Below are 17704 nucleotides of genomic sequence, written 5' to 3'. Positions count from 1 at the left end.
GACGGACCTATTGCAACTAGTATAGGAAAATAACACTCTATGTATAGTTGGAGAAATTATTTACTCGAAATGGCCCTTTTATACACTTTTATACAAGATTTATACATTATTTGTAGTGACTGTATAATGTTGTATATGTGTTTATAAACACTATTTCGAAAAGAAAAAAAAAGCTGGCTATCTGGACGTTAATTAAAAATATGGCTATGTAAATGTACTATTTTGTGCTGGATTGTATATTATTGAAATTATTATGGAGCCGCTTGGCCATGAGAATTTTCACTTTTTTTGTATTTTTTTTCACTTTATTTTGAAATCAACGTTTGGCAATGAAAATTTTAAATATAACTTAAAGTTGTATTTGAAACTTGGGAATTAGCTAAACCTTGTTTTCACTTTATTCATTTTCACTACATTCAAATAACTAAATATTCTTTGCAAAAACTATAAGTAAATATAACTCTTTCTTCAATTCCAACTTTAAAATTCTAAAAAAAAAGAAATAAAAAATATTTGATTTTCTTAGCCAAACGCCTACTATATATATCTTCACAGCTAAATTGGGCGTGTGTCAATTGGGCCACTATTTGTATCTGCTGCACCCAGTTTTATTACGTGGGCCAACATCGGATGCCATTGAATTGGCAGATTGGGGGAAAGCAACAATATTTATAAATTTGGGGAAAGGCGCGTTTAGGGTTAGGACTAAAAGGATGGCAGAGGTTGCTCGTCAGGGGAAGCGAAAATTGGAAGAGGAAATTAGTGTGAAGAATAATGTGGAAACAGAAGAGTATGATTCTGATGATGATATGTATGCTGGTAACCAAAGGATGACCCGAGAAATGCGGGACGAGTATAATAGACAGATCGATGAGAGCGAGGTACGTTATTCCTATCCCAGGGTACCAAGGTAGGGGTAAGATCTGCGTACCTCTTGTGGACCACACTGGTTATGTTGTTGCGTTTTTGATTTGTCGTGTCTTGTTGGTTTATGCAATTATTAGGGTTCATGTGGTAGCTGGTTAGAGTTATGTAGATAGTAGTAATACATGATGTAGTTATGCATGTATGCCGGTATTAGTTATGCATATATTTGTAATATGGGTATTACTTGTTCATGTATAAGTTATTTTATCTTCTGTCCTGCATAAAATAGTAAATAGATTTCTTCATAATTTATATATGTATTAGTTATACGGAAAAGAGAACATTTATATCGATGAGAGCGAGGTAGCTACCTACGTTATTCGTATGGTGCTTTTTGCACCTTTTTTTTTAATTTGATTTGTCTTTCTTGTTGGTTTAGGCAATTAAGGGCTGTTTGGTTTTGGTTAGAGTTTATGCATGAATTAGTTATGCATGTATGCTGGTATTAGTATGTTGCAGGATGGATTTTGAGCTAAAATCTACAACTAAAGTAGTTAAGCTAAGCTATACTACATATAGATAATTGATAAAGTTCTAAAAGGGTTACATAGCAGAATATAAGGGAGAAGCCCTAGCTAGCTTATGGGGTCTATAATAACTATTACAAGGGAAAATGGGGTAATTGTGTAAATAAAGAAACCAAACTTAAGGGGTTCAGGTACAACCAATGAAACTTGTGTACTTCTTCTGTAAATCAACTATCCACAGGTGTGAACTACACTAACTGCACTTGGTATAACCATTGCAAGCACCAGCCAGTCTTTCTTATTCTATAGGTCCGAAAGTCATTCTGCTTCATTGTAATACAAGTATTAGTTGTTCATGTGTTAGTTATTCATGTATTAGCTATTCATGTATAAGTTATTCTATCTTCTAGCCTGCATAAAATAATACATAGGTTTCTACATGATTTATACTTGTATTAGTTATGCGGAAGAGAGAAACATGAATTAAACATTGTATTAGCAATGCTATTTTTTACGTGGAAAGACAAAAAACCCACCAAACGTTGTATAACTTATGGTATTGATGAGAGCAAGGTAGCTACCTACATTATTAGTATGATGCTTTTTATAGTTTTTGATTTATCTGTCTTGTTGGTTTATGCAATTAGGGTTTTGATATCACTTTGGATTTGGAATGGGGTGTGAGTATTGGAGCTCCAATTATTCCACACCGGGGGGGTGAAGAGCACGACCCAAGGTTTAATGAGATTTCCTGCTTAGCTATTGATGCTTACAATTTGCAGAATGTAAGTGCACTGACTTGTTCTTTTTTGGTTAGGGATAATAGCAGTTTTGGTCATTCAGTTATTGGTAAATTCTAGTTTTGGTCCTTGTGATATATGATTCGACACATTTAACTTTCAATTATTAAAATGTGTGTTTTTGGTCCATTTGAGGAAGGAAATGTGTTATATTTGAACTATTTAGAAGTATACTGCCCTGAAATATGGTACATTACCATTTTCCAGAAAGAAAAAAAAACATAATGCCCTGAAATATGGAGGAACAATACAAGTTTACATAGCACATGGATAATTAAACACAGAAGGGTTAATAATCCTGAAAATATGTGAATATTCATAAGCAAACGGATCAAAAGTGCATGTTTCAAGTAATTGGAGGTTAAATGAGCTTAGTCAAATCTTACAAGGACAGAAAGTAGAATCTACATATAATTGAGGGACCAAAAGCGCTATTAATCCTTTTGGTTATTAGAGAAAAAAAAGTTATCTGCCCTTGTAATTTGGGTTTCTTCTCTTTATTAGAATAAAAGATTCGAATTTGTCGAAAATGTGACTGTTAACACATCACTTGCTGCTGGATATTGGTGTTACAACACCTTTCGAGCCAGGGATTCTGATGCTCCCAACGCTGTAAAGACATTTCAAGCATTGGGGTACTGGGGAATTAGTGGAAAGAGAATTCTTTCATTTTGCAGGCTTAAGAAAACATCCAGTGATGAAGGTAAACTTATTAATTTTCACAACTCCCCTTGTTACTTATATTGCTTATACATGCCTATGCTTAGTAGGAACTTCCAATATTTGTGCCCTCTTGGGATTTCCTTGTCTCTTGTGGGGTTTTTCTTGCATTGGCATGTTTTTTTGGGGGGGAGGGATCTATGGTTTTTCTAGCATACAAGTCATGGATTTATGCCTATGCATGATACACAAAAATACAACTGGCCCAACCTGAGGTCCGCGGTATCACTATCCATTTCACTCCGTTGGACCCTTTATATTCCATATGCCAACATTTATTGCTAATGTTTTAAAAATTATGTTGCTGCTATTATGTGTCCATTTCACCAAAAAGCTTTAAGCTCAAAATGCTGATCTGTAGTTATTTAGCAACAAGGATTTTGGCTAATTCACTATTAAGAGCATCCCTACCTTTGTGGTTGAGTAAGGTTTATGATGAACAAGGAGAGAACCTCGTATTCAAGTTGTTTAGAAAGCAGAATGTGTCGGACAAAATGTAGCTTTTCAGAAAGAGCATCGAGTTATCTAAATCATTAGAAAAAGTTCATGTTTAGTGAAAAGTGTAAAAAGAAGTGGAGAAGTTCCTAATGTCACTTTGTGAGCCCTTGTTTCCTTTCTTTTCAAATTGTTCAAATGAGAGTCAACGGGGACAATATCCTTCCTAATTAGGTTACTTTGGCAAACACTTTAGTAGGCGGGGTTTTTGTTTCACGTCAAATAATGTTATACCTAAAACATTCAACACCCTTGCCGTTGCAACTTGTCTTTCTTGAGAGCAATTTTTGCATTTTCTGGTTCTAGGTGTTTGCTTTCTGCAGGTTAGAACTGCCAAATTGTTTTATATACATACAAATTATGAGAAATTGATGTTTTAAATTTGTTTTGGGTCAGCCCTGTTTTGCTTTTTTTTTTTTTTCAAGTGGCTAGAATCATTAACATTTTATTTTTGGCAGGTGATGAGTGCCCTCCCGATTCCAATGTTGACGTGAAAGCTACACAGTGAGCTTGTCATCTCTTTAAGCTCGTCAGTCTTAGAGCCCGTTTGGATTGACTTATAAGTTGCTTATAAATTGCTTATAAGCTGTTTTCAGTTTTTTTGAGTGTTTGACTGACTAGCTTAAAGTCATTTTGTGCTTAAAATAAGCTTAAAAAAATAATTGGGCCCATTTGACTTAGATTATCTAAAGCAGCTTATAAGCGGAAAACAACTTATAAACCAAAAAAATAATTTAGACTACCAACTTATTTTTTTTAGCTTATAAGCTGTTTGCAACTTATAGGCATAAGCCCATCCAAACAAGCTCTTAATCTTGTAGTAGTAATTATTGAAAATGTAGCGTCACTTGTTCTACTATTAAGACCTGAAAAGAAGTGTAGTGATGTGTCTTCTACTCTCCTAGTTGTTTTATTAAGAATGTAGAATTATTTGTGTTATTACTAAGACAAGGAAAAAGGTGTTTTGATGTTATGATTATGCTTGATGATGAAGCTTTTATCAGAGTAACTTGGGGTTGAGGAACCCTTTGTAGCATGGTGTGTTGTTTCACTTTTATCTATCTCTGGTAGTGCACTATTTTGTTTAACATGATCCTGCTTGGTCACGCAACTGCTGATCTACATGAACTCTGCGATTGTGAGAGTCATCATACGATCGTAAGGGCTCTCGCTCTTGATGGTCCTCAATTTGGTTGCCGTTGCCTTTTACTTCTCATTATGGAACATTACATATTCATGGTTTAAAAAACATACTGTCGTTTTCTTTTCAAATTTCATACGCTTTTCATTTCATTTGACATGTCACTATTATGTTACGCTATGTACTTTGTTTTATTATAATACTAGATGGCATGTACCTGTGCTACGCACGGCCCAACACTTTTGATTATAGTGTATCTATATGTATGTAGTTGTGTTTGGATAGAATAATAAATATATTTTATATTATTAATAAACATATATAAGTTTGCACTGTTTTTATGCATATATATATAGTATATTCAAAACACGATTAATATAACATTGTAGTTTGTGCTCTGTATTCAAAATTTTATTATATTAGTGTTTGTTATGAATACAAAGTTTGCAAAAATTTATTAATACTTTTTAAAAGAAAAGACTTGTTTAAAAGGAAATTATTTTCCTCTTTTTGAGACAAAATAATAGTAATACTTAAGCATCAGTTGATACTTTGAATTTTAATTCGAATAATTTGAAGGTGTAAGATATTCTATTGTTAATGTATGTAGATTGAACTTAAACAATACTTATTATTTTTTATCAAATTTTGATTTGGATAATTCTAGTTCAAATTATTAAATTAATTTTAAATGTTTAAAACGAAACAAAGTAGAAATTTGATTTTCTATTTAAACGAAGAACTACTATTTTTTAATTTTTGGTGAATGTTTTTGATTTAACTCATTTTACTTGTCGTGTTGTCCTTTGCACATTTTTTTTAAGGAAACGTCAATTAGAATTATATTTTGACTAACTTACCTTATTTATTATTTGATTTCCATTTAATATTATTTTTTCTTTTACGACATTAATCTTCAGAAAAACATAATATATATATATATATATATATGTAAACGTAACAAATAAATAACATGACGGAATAGCAAATACAATAGTTAAATAGCTAGACTAGATCTCAGGCTAATATAAGAAAAGAAAGGAAATTGTATGGTTTGGCTACCTAACCTTTTGAAGAAAAACAATAACATGGAGTCCACATTTTTTTGCTGTTCAATGATTTCATTTGCTCCCATAATGGGTTGATACGCATGTAGCAATGAATCCACTATTATTGACTCAATGAGGGATACTTTGGGAATTACATGGATATTGCTTGATTTTTTAATATGGGTTCCACTTTTTTTTTAATGAGTTTGGAGGTGGTGGAGTCCACCTTTTTTTTTTTAATATATATATATATATATATTAGTAAACATAACAAATAAATGACATGGCGGAATAGTAAATACAACAGTTAAAATCTAAATTAGATCTCAAGCTAATATAAAAAAAAAAGAAGGAAATTGTATGGTTTGACCACTTAGCTTTTTGAAGAAAAGCAATAATTTGGAGTCCACGTTTTTTGCTATACAATGATTTCATTTGCTTCCACTAATGGGTCGATACGCATGCGGCAATGAATCCACTATTATTGACTTAATGAGGATACTTTGGGAATTACATGGATATTACTTGATTTTTTAATATGGGGTCCACATTTTCTTTTATATTGCTTATTTTTTAAAATGGGGTCCACCTTTTTTTTTCCACTACATGGTTTGGAGGTGGTGGGGTCCACCTTTTTTCCACTACATGGTTTGGAGGTGGTGGGGTTCACCTTTTTTTTATTTTTTATTTTAAAATAACATGAGTTAGAGGTGGACGATGAAACCGCCTCCCCTCATGTTTCTACATAGTAGTAATTTACAGAACCGATGTTAAGCACACCAAATAGCCATCATCAACAACATAACTCCACGATCTGACTCATGAACTTTGATCTACATTTTTATTTGTCACATTTCGCTTTTTGAGAGTCAAACTAGATGGACTTTGATCTACTTTATAGAATGTATTTTTTCATCATATTAATATGAAAAGACTTGCAACATATAGTATTTCTCGTATAGGTTTTGAATGAAAATTTTTATTTTGTGAGTCACATAACCAACACTACTTATGCGAGTCTAGTTCATTATTTGATAAGTGGACTAGTGGGTCCACAAGCTTGTATTTAATTATAAAATATAAAAGATATTATTGAAGTCCACATTTTTCTTACAAATTAGAAAGGGAGCAAAAACATATAACCGAAGCAAAGAATGAACAAGGTGCTTATTTCTTCGTTCTTGTGAAGGGAAATCCCCTTTGTATTTTAATTATCAAGAAAGAAAACTTCAAAGGTTAGAATATAGATGTGATTGCATGGCTCGTATAAAGTTTAAGATTTCAAATGGGATATGGGAAGTATTTGAATTTTCTGAATGAGCATAATCATCTGATGATAGAGAAAATTTGAGGCATTATGTGATTGCATGGCTCGTATAAAGTTTAAGATTTCAAATGGGATATGGGAAGTATTTGAATTTTCTGATGAGCATAATCATCTGATTATAGAGAAAAATTTGAGGCATTATGTGATTGCATGGCTCGTATAAAGTTTAAGATTTCAAATGGGATATGGGAAGTATTTGAATTTTCTGATGAGCATAACCATCTGATGATAGAGCAAAATTTGAGGCATTTCATATTGTCTGGCCAAAGGCTTATAGGTGCTACTAAAGACATTCTCAGTTCTATGGTTGATGCTGGCATTCGCACTAAAAAAGTTGTTAGGTATATTCAAAATGAAGCAGGTGGTACTGAGAATGCTGGATTTATTGAACAAGACATTCATAATTTCATACAAGCACGTAAGAGAAGTATAATTAATAGTGGAGATGCTCAAACTCTTCTGAATCGTTTTATGCATATGCAATCAAAGGATTCAAACTTTTTTCACTCTTTTCAAGTAGATGGAGATGGAAGAATGTGCAAATTTTTTTTGGAGAGATAGTATATCCAAGTTGCACTATGAGTGTTTTTTTTTTGGAGAGATAGTATATCCAGGTTGCACTATGAGTGTTTTGGGGATGTGATGATTTTTGACACTATATATCGTATAAAAAGATATGACATGATTTGTGCTCCATTTGTAGGTGTGAATAATCATTAGAAGAATGTTTTTTTTGGATGTGCATTCTTATGTGATGAAACAACAAGTTCTTTTGTTTGGTTATTCAATACATTTTTGAACGCCATGGGAGGAAAAGCACCAAAAACCATTTTTACTGATCAAGCTCCTGCAATTGTAGAGGCCATGAAAGAAGTTTTTTGTAATACTTGTCATCGCTTATGTTAATGGCATATTGAAAGAAATGCTCAAAAGAATATACCTCAACTTTACTGGAAACCAGAATTTAGAGAGAAATATTCTGATAAGCTCTTATAGAGGTGCAATCGGAGTCGGAGTTTGAACCTGTATGGCAAGAAATGATTAAAGAAAGGGATTGTGGGAGTAATAATTGGCTTCAGAGGTTGTATGATTTGAGGGGAAAGTGGTATCCTGCATTTAGTCGATCAATTTTCTCTGCAGATATTAAATCTACTAAGAGGAGTGAGAGTACTAACAGGGTCTTTACCGAAATGGCTTGCAAGACCATGACTTTAACTGAATTTGTTCATCATTATGAGCAACAGGCAGCTGAAATGCATGACATTGAAGCAACGGAGGATTTTAAATGTCTAGGAATACCTAAGCTTGCGATAGAAGATTATGGCATATTAAAACACGCTGCCACTCTATACACAAGAACCATCTTTACAAGATTTCAACATGAACTTTTGCAGGAAATATCTAAAAAAGTGATCAATATTGAAATGAATGGCACTAGTCACACATAAACAATTCTCAAAGGAGAAAGTGGTCACTTTGAAACTGTTCAATTCAATTCTATGGACAATTCCATAAGTTGTAGTTGTCTTATGTTTGAATCTCTGGGTTGGCTATGTTGCCATGTACTGAAAGTTTTGTTCCTTAAATTGGACTTTTCTTATATTCCTGCACAATACATCATGAAAAGATGGACAAAGACTGCTAAACAAGGAAATGAATTTGAGGAGTACAATAAAAAGAAAACACCAACTTCATCTATGGCCATTCGCTTAAATAGGTTGATCAAAGAATCATTTGCTGTAATGACTTTAGCTGCAAATGATGTCGATTCTGAAGAAATTACTAGAAAATATTTGCATCAAGCGAGGGTTGAGATTACTAAAGTACAAACTGAATTATATGTTAAAGGTATTCATAAAAATTGTCCCAAATCTAGTACATCTACTGGCCCTTCTTCAGGAATTCATGATCAAGTTTGGATCCAATTAAGAAAAAGGGTAAACGAAATGGATAGGGAAGATTGAAACCGAGAATTAAGCAAAGGAAGAAAAGGGCACCACAAAAGACATTAAAAGCTAGAGCAACAGAACAACAGGAACAACAATCCTTGGGATTAAATTTTAAGGTTTAATCTCTAAACTATCTAATTATAATTTTTAATTTGTTACTAGTGCTTATATTTTAATTTGTTTGTCGATCTTGATTCTTTTTTCTTTTAATTCAATGATGCAGCTATTTGAAGATCAAAATACTAGCTTCACACAATTGTTGACTCAGGCTTCAGCTAGCCAATTTGAAGGATGCATTGAGAACCAAAATTCAAACATCACAGGAAGAAATATTGATTTCACTAGTCAAGAGAATTAAGTTGAGGAATCTATTTGTACTTTAAATTGGAACTATTGGTACTGACAATGACTATAGTTGTTTCAATGATTGAATAAATTCCTCTAAACACCTAAATTTCTCATGTTTATTGTATGAATAATTTGATGAGTCAATAGTTATTAATCAGCTTTCCTTACTTTATAATGTTGTGATCGTTAGGCCTGAATGACGACTTTTTCCCTCTTTGTTCCCATTCCAAGCACCAATTTAGCTAGTTAAACGGCTGTGCTGGCTTCTTTAGATACTCAGAGATGAAAATGCGTGTCTTAACTACTCTTTGATGCGTTGAACGCAGAGGCAAATTTAAAGTGTTGGTACTAGGTTCATTTGAACCAAGTATTTTTGACATGGAGTATAAATTATGTGTAAGAATTTATTAAAAATGACAACGAATAGTTGATATGAACCCATAACGAGAAATATATAATGCGTTCAATCCTAAGAACCTTAAAGGTTGAAACCATAAAATTTAAATCCTGAATCCATCTTTGGTTGAACCCCACCTTGTGCAGTTAAGAGTTCGACCCGATGACGGGCGTCGAAGATAGTTACAGCGTCATCAATCTACTTATTAGTACATTTGGAAATACTGAAGGATTGAGTTGGGTGGTTGCTCGAGTAGTCACCCGATTAGATTGGTTAAGATCTGTTTATTAGCAAAAGAACCAGTAAGGATTATTTGTGTAAGGTATTTGGATTCTTCATTGAAAAAGAGAAGTCTCAATTTTTCAAAAACCGGGTCTTAGTTTGATGCAGAAAATTGGACTCAGTTACTGTAGTTTTTTTTTTTTTTCATGAACAATAAAATTAAATATGATCTTAATTGTGTAAAGAGCTGATAAGTTGCAAGCAAAAACCTTGTAGAACACTTTGCAGCAACTGAAGTCCAAGCAAAGACGTTTGGGGGAACAGATGCCGTCAAATTTGATTTTGGAGATCTTTTCAATTTTTGATTTCCCTTTTAGCTAAGTATCCTAATAAGGAAAAATGTGGACTTCAATAATATCTGTTATATTTTATAATTAAATACAAGCTTGTGGGACCCATTAGTCCAGTTGTCGAATAATGAACTAGAATCGCATAAGTAGTGTTGGTTATGTGACTTACAAAATAAAATTTCTCGATTTTAAACATCTAAATTTCGATGCTAAAATATTGAATAATAATCTAATCTAATTTAGCTTCGAAGATGTCACACCCCGAACCATGGCCTGGGCTAAACACGACACTCGGTGCCTTGCTGCATGTGACCGAGCGAACCACATGGCTTGCTGAATCATCATGAGGCATAACATGAGCGGAATATAACGTGAATGCATGATGAGCCTTTATAACACGTAGTAAGTCATAATACTTAATAAAAATACTTGTTTAAACATCAGTGCGGAAATAACATGAATGAGCCAAAATGACTATATGACTCCGAATGTCTGACATAACATAACTGACTTGTCTAGTCTATGAAACCTCTATCATGAGTCTGACTGGAAAACATACTTACTGGGACAAGGCCCCCAGCATACCTTAGAGATAACTAATCATAAACCAAAAATTAACTAAACCCTGAATGAGATGGGGCTCACCAATAAGTTGATACGAATGCTATCCTACTGAGCAGATGTGTCGTCCTGTATATCAGTACCTGCATCGTGAAATGCAGGCCCCCGGGCAATAAAAGGGGACGTCAGCACATTGAATGTACTGGTACGTAAACAACTGAATGAAATAACATGGGACATGAAATAACATGATAAGAACTGAAACTGAAAACCTGAACATGAACATAAGCATGAGTACATATGTATATATATAACATAAGTAAAAACATGATAAGTAGGGAGAACATTTCATAAACCGACATGTAATATCACCACGTGGGTACGTGGAGTCTGGTACCTACCAGCAGAGCCCCTATACCTTGTCAGGGTATAAGGTGATAACGTGCCTGATGGATCCATTCAGTGTAAAATTAAGGTATCGTCCTAACTGGGCGGAGCGATCCTTGTCCTATGGTAGCTACATAGTTTCAGGCTATCTGATCCTTCTCGGTAATTCGTGCAACTCCCAAAAACATGAACATAATATAGTTGGCTAAGAAGCGCATGACTTTCGTGAATTAACTTGTACTTGTCTTGTAATCATGATTTCACGAAATAACTTGTAAACATGGTTTCATGAAATAGCTTGTAAACATGTTCTTGATTTATGAGTAATAAAAATAGTTCATAATCATACATATAATTGACTTGAAAACATGCTTGGAACTTGCTAGGAAAAATCATAAAGTTTCATATAACCATAATGAGAACACATGAGGAAGAATTCATGATTCATGGATTAAGCTAGGGTTCCTAATAACCGTAATAGAAGATTAGGAATACAACAATGAATATAAATACAAAATTCATGTACATAAATACATAAATACGGGCTACCAATATGTTGGGTTTAATGCCCTAGGATTTGAACTTCATGAATATCAAGAAACGGAGCATGGGGAAGAATATAGAGATTCCCACATGTGGATGGAAGTTCTACATACCTTAATTGCTCCAAAACTTGAATTAGAGACTTGAGTTTTGAAGAAGAATTCTCAAATCTTGATTCTTGAACTTTGAGATGGGTTTTCTTGAAAAACCTAGATTAGGAAGAATGATTTCTTGTTTAGATTACAAGGATATATGTTAGAATTGAGTTGGAATAATTAGAGTGGGCTTACCTTGGTGTTCTTGATGATGGAGGAGAGTAGGAGGTCGTTCTAGGGTTTGAAGGAATGAAAAATAATGAGTTGAACTGATATGGACGAATATATACTGTCCTGTGAAATTGCAGTTTACGTTCTGAACAGTGCTGGCCGTATTTTCAGTTTACGGGTCGTAAATTGAATTTACGGGTCGTATTTTGCAATGCGGACTGCACTGCGTCTCTTCAGTAAAATGACTATAACGCTTTCCACAGATGTCTGTTTGACCCCCATAATATACCGTTGGAAAGGTATTTCAAATATATACAACTTTCATCAAGGAAGATTTTCCAAATTCTAAATAAATTTTGAAATACGAGCCGCAAAGTGAAATATGGTCCGTATTTAACCATATGGCATCAAAATGCCAAATTCCAGAATGTTCAGAAATTCTTGGTTTCAGTTTACGATCACTGTTCATGGGCGTAAACTGAAATACGGCCACTGTTCATGGGTGTATACCACCATCTTACAACTGAACAGAGAAATTCTAACTCTCACATTCTTTATCTGATTTTCTAAGTCTAGGATCATGATCAAAGTTTAAGTTAAAGGTACGGAGTGTTACAATGTCTCCCCCTTGGGATCATTCTTCCTCGAATGATGGGTCATGGTTAAGAATATGGCTGGACATGGCTTGAATACATGAACATGAATGAAACATGACATAAAACATAAGAGCTTGACATGGTTACGTGGGAGCATGATCATGGATCATGAGAACTGAATGCATGATTACATGGAAACATGGATACTGAAGCATGGGACATGAAACATGAGCGCTAGATACATGACATGAGCGTGAAACATGAGACATAACGTGACATGGACTATGGAAAGTTACCTTGAGAGTTCTCTGTCTGCTGCTCAAACAAAAATGGGTACTTGGATTTCATATCCTCCTCGGCTTCCCATGTAGCTTCCTCAACCTTCTGGCTCCTCCACAAGACTTTCACTGAGGCTACTTCTTTAGTTCTCAACTTACGAACCTGACGGTCAAGAATGGCTACGGGGATCTCCTCATAAGTCAACCCATCCTTGACTGTTATAGTATCAGCAGGAACATTTTGAAGCAAAAGGGAGTTGAACCTACGGCAGAGGCGGTGGTTAGAATTATTGAAGGACTATGATGTAAATATTTTATACTATGCCGGGAAAGCGAATGTGGTAGCCGATGCGCTTAGTCGTCAATCAATGGGCAGTTTAATTGAAGTTCCTTCAGAAAAGAAAGAGATGGTTCATGAGCTTAGCCAATTAGCTAATCTTGGAGTGCATGTAATTGATTCGAGCAACGCAGGAATTAGTGCTAATGATCCTACAGTCTCGCCTTTGAATATTGAAATAGCAGAGCACCAGTATGAAGATCAGCGAATGTGTCATTACAGAGATGTATCTCGTGAGAAACAAAAGTCTCCATTTGAAGTTTCCATGACCGGAATTCTTAGATATCGAGGAAGGTTATGTGTTCCCAATGTTGCGGAATTGCGTCGTCAAATTTTAGAAGAAGCTCACTATTCTCGGTATTCTATTCACCCAGGTGCAACAAAGATGTATCACGATCTTAGAATGATATATTGGTGGGATGGCATAAAGAAAGACATAGCAGAGTTTGTGGCTCAATGTCCGAACTGCCAACAAGTAAAGATTGAACATCAGAAGCCAGGAGGCTTATTGCAAGCAATGGACATCCCTACGTGGAAATGGGAAGTGGTCAACATGGATTTCGTTGTAGGGTTACCCCATTCCCGAGGCAAACATGACTCTATATGGGTGATTGTGGATAGATTAACAAAAACAACTCATTTTCTTCCAGTCAGGACCACATATTCGGCTGAAGATTATGCCAGGTTATATCTCAAAGAGATTGTGCGACTCCATGGTATTCCAATATCTATTATTACAGATAGATGGGCATATATTACAGCTAAATTCTGGAAGTCTTTTCAAGAGGGCTTAGGTACCCAAGTGAAGTTTAGCACGACATTTCATCTGCAGACCGACGGACAGGCCGAGCGGACTATTCAGACTTTGGAGGATATATTAAGGGCATGCATATTAGATTTTGGTGTTAGTTGGGAAGACCACTTACCCTTGATTGAGTTTGCCTATAATAACAACTATCACTCCAGTATTCAAATTGCTCCATACGAAGCTCTATATGGGAGGAAATGCAGATCCCCAATCGGATGGTTTGAAAGAGGAGAAGTACAGCTAATAGTCCCTGAATTGATTCAGCAAGCGGTAGAAAAAGTTAAGGTGATCCGAGATCGATTGTTGACAGCCCAAATTCGCCAAAAGTCTTATGCGGACAATCGCCGACGGGACTTGGAATTTCAAGTTGATGATTGAGTATTTTTAAAAGTGTCGCCCATGAAAGGGGTGATGAGATTTGGTAAGAAAGGGAAGTTGAGTCCCCGTTACATTGGACCCTATAAAATTATCCGCAAGGTAGGTCATGTAGCCTATGAATTGGACTTGCCTTCAAAGCTTGAATTAGTCCATCCAGTCTTTCATGTCTCAATGGTCCGTAAATGTGTTGGAGATCCTACGAGGATTGTTCCAATGGATGATGTGCAAGTGACAGAAAATCTAGCATATGAAGAAGTGCCTATTGCCATCTTAGGTATGTAAGTACGAAGACTTCGAAATAAGGAAGTAGCTTCAGTCAAAGTGTTGTGGCGAAATAACAACCGGGAAGAAATGACTTGGGAAGCAGAAGAGAAAATGAAATCCACATATCCGCACTTATTTCAACCCCCAGAAGAGGTTCATGATGAAACACCAAGGTTATAAGGTATGTACACTTTCTTGTTTATGCATATTGGTCGTGTGTGGCCAAATTCTGTTACTATTATATTATGGCCCTATGAGGCACAGTTACTATGGGTTGTTGTGACAGGATGGTAGTGTCATATTACAGGGGAAACTCTGGCAAAATTTTTGTAAAATTCCAGGAGAGTTTAACATTCGAGGACGAATGTTCCAAAGGGGGAAATGATGTTATATCCCGTATTTTCGTACGTTGGATTATTCATAAGCTGAGGTGGGGTTCACATGTCGAGATTTTTTTTAGGACATATGACAAGTTATATGAATAATATATGCGAAGTTAAACACAACCCAAGAAGGACCCTTGAGCCAAATCAAAGTGAAAGCCCTCCAAAACAATATTTTTAAGATACGTTTTCGAGTGATTTGACTTCGGGAGGTCATAAACCTATCAGTATTTGGGAATTTGGGAAAACTCCCAGAATGAAAGTTGTAGATAATTGAAATAGCTTTCCAACCATAGGTCGTGGTTCTGCATGTGACATCGGGATAAGGAGATATGGACATTTTAAGGCAGAAAGGTCGAGCTGAACAGTGAATTTGGCCCAACCCGATTCCAACTCGGGTCAGGCCCATTACCCATGATATTTAATGAAAATTTTCAGCTTTCTAGTTCATTTTTCAGACCAAAATTTCCAGAATTTTCAGAGATAGAGAGAGAGGAGAGGTAGAGAGAGAAACCAAATTTTCACCACAATCTAAGCCCCGAATCGCGAAGCTCATGAAGAGAAAAGTGTTGTACGTCGCGTTACCTTCAATTTGAGATAAAAATCAGCCAAGAAGGAGATGGTGGAAGTGGTTGCTGCATACTTAAGGTAAGATTAAGGTCCATTTTTCATTGTTAACAAGTTTATTTAGAGTTTTAACGGATTAGAACGAAGAAAATAGCATTATAAACTCGTTTATTGTTTTGTTGGGATTTATGGATTAAGGGGCTGTTTTAAGTGGATTAAATGGATGGAATTAGCTGAGTTATGATGTATAATAATTTTTGATATTGTTGTTGATGTTGTTGATAAGTTATTGTTCTTGAATTTGGGAGAATAAAGTATATAAAGATATTGTATATAAAGCGTATACCGAGCTGTTTTGTGCCGATATTTGGGGCTGTTTTATGTAATTTTTGTGGCTGTTTTGTGACAATATTTTGGGGCTGTTTTATATAATTTTCGTGGCTGTTTTGTGACAATATTTTGTGGGCTGGAATATCGGGGATTGGCTGTAGTTGTTGCTCTTATATTATGGATATACGGAAATAAAGAAATGTATACAAGCATTGGCATCCGAATGTATATTGGGCTGTTTTGGGAGTAATTTAAGAATTGATTTAATTCTAGTTTGATATGATATTGTTGGTATTGTTGTTGTTGGTATTTTTATTGATGTTTGGCTAAGTTGGAATTTCGAGGATTGTTAAGTTTACAGGGGAAATGTTGCCCGAATTTTGTTAAGTTTCATTCGTACTTGGATTGGTTAGTAAGTGATGTGGATAATCTAACTGTGGCCTATGTTATCTTAATTTTAGACCTGCGAGCTCGAGAAGTAGACGTTGGACATTAGATAGAGTTCAAGGTATGTGAGGCTAGCTAGTCCTTTCTTTCTAATGGCATGAATCCTATAGCATAAATTTCTTTCCTCTTCATGAGTTCCTATTTTTTTTTTTCCGGAAAGCTAAAAGCCTAGATCCATAAATGTCTATATAAGATAAGAGATATGATTTGATGATGCCATATTGATAATGATGTTATTTATTGCTTACACTCACCTTATGTACTAATTCCTTCAAGGTGAGGCAGAATGTCAATAATTGCTCCATAATGGAATCGGGGGATCACGACCTTACGTCACCCCGATAGAGTATAGTTGATCTTGAGCCTTATGCATGTATTATGATAAGATAAGCATATTATGATAATCATATTATTACAAGTATTTTATGATGAGCATGTCATGAGCATATTACACCGCGCCTAGTTGGCTGGGCAGTCACCGTTAAGGCGGGCAGTTATACGGATACACCATGACCTTTTGGCATGGGCAGATACCACTAGTGGGCAGCATGAGATGGTACTCCGGACGCGGGCTAATGTTATTGATTATCACACCGTTCCGATATGGACGGGAAGCTTGCATATTATGCATATATGAGATTATGATGAGTATGAGTAAAACAACATGCATTACTTCTTTTCTGATTGTCATTCAGATTTAGATGTTTCATATTGATGTTCCCATTATATTATCACTGTCTTTCTTCATTGTTTATGCCTCTCATACTCAGTACAATGTTCGTACTGACGTCTGTTTTCTTTGGACGCTGTGTTCATGCCCACAGGTAGACAGAGAGGTGAGCTTGGTCCAGACCCTTAGTAATTGTCAGCTGATTGAGAGCACTCCATTGTCCGGAGGTGCTTATGATTCTTCTTTTGGTATATATGCATATTTTGGGCACGACGGAGTCTTGTTCCGTCTATATGTTTAGTATGTCAGTAAAGGCTCGTAGATACGCAGTGTGGGTCAGATGGTCTCACAAGATGTTATTATTATGTATATATTATTTTGATGGCTGAGAGACAAATGTATATAAGTATTTATGTTTCTATATAAAATATGATTTTCCTACCATTCGTGTATAAAATTGGTAAAAGAGCATTAAATGAGTAAGATGAGTATTAGAGCGAGTGGTGCTCGGTGGCTAGCCCCGGGTACCCGTCACGGCCCCTAGCTGGGTCGTGACACACGCACGAAATTCGTGCGTGAATGAGGCCAACAAAAAGGTATATCATCAATGAGCAACCTAAGCTATATCATCATCAACATACTTAGATACGTTTACTCTCTCATGCTAACACGGTACTCACCAACTGCATGATGTAAA

The 17704-nt window shown here is 35.3% G+C and overlaps 1 protein-coding gene across 1 annotated transcript; it reads left to right on the top strand.

The window, feature by feature from the left end:
* Positions 1-584: 584 nt before the first annotated feature.
* On the top strand, positions 585-4433 carry LOC132609712 (uncharacterized). The gene is made up of 4 exons (XM_060323824.1): positions 585-881; positions 2042-2179; positions 2699-2897; positions 3868-4433. Exons 1-4 carry the CDS (start codon positions 714-716, stop codon positions 3915-3917), a joined length of 555 nt encoding a protein of 184 aa, XP_060179807.1. The 5' UTR covers positions 585-713; the 3' UTR covers positions 3918-4433.
* Positions 4434-17704: the final 13271 nt, after the last annotated feature.

Source organism: Lycium barbarum, chromosome 9, assembly GCF_019175385.1.
Source record: "Lycium barbarum isolate Lr01 chromosome 9, ASM1917538v2, whole genome shotgun sequence".
NCBI lineage: Eukaryota > Viridiplantae > Streptophyta > Magnoliopsida > Solanales > Solanaceae > Lycium > Lycium barbarum.
Note: the sequence above shows the minus strand (reverse complement) of the source record. Positions and strands in the feature narration are given on the sequence as shown.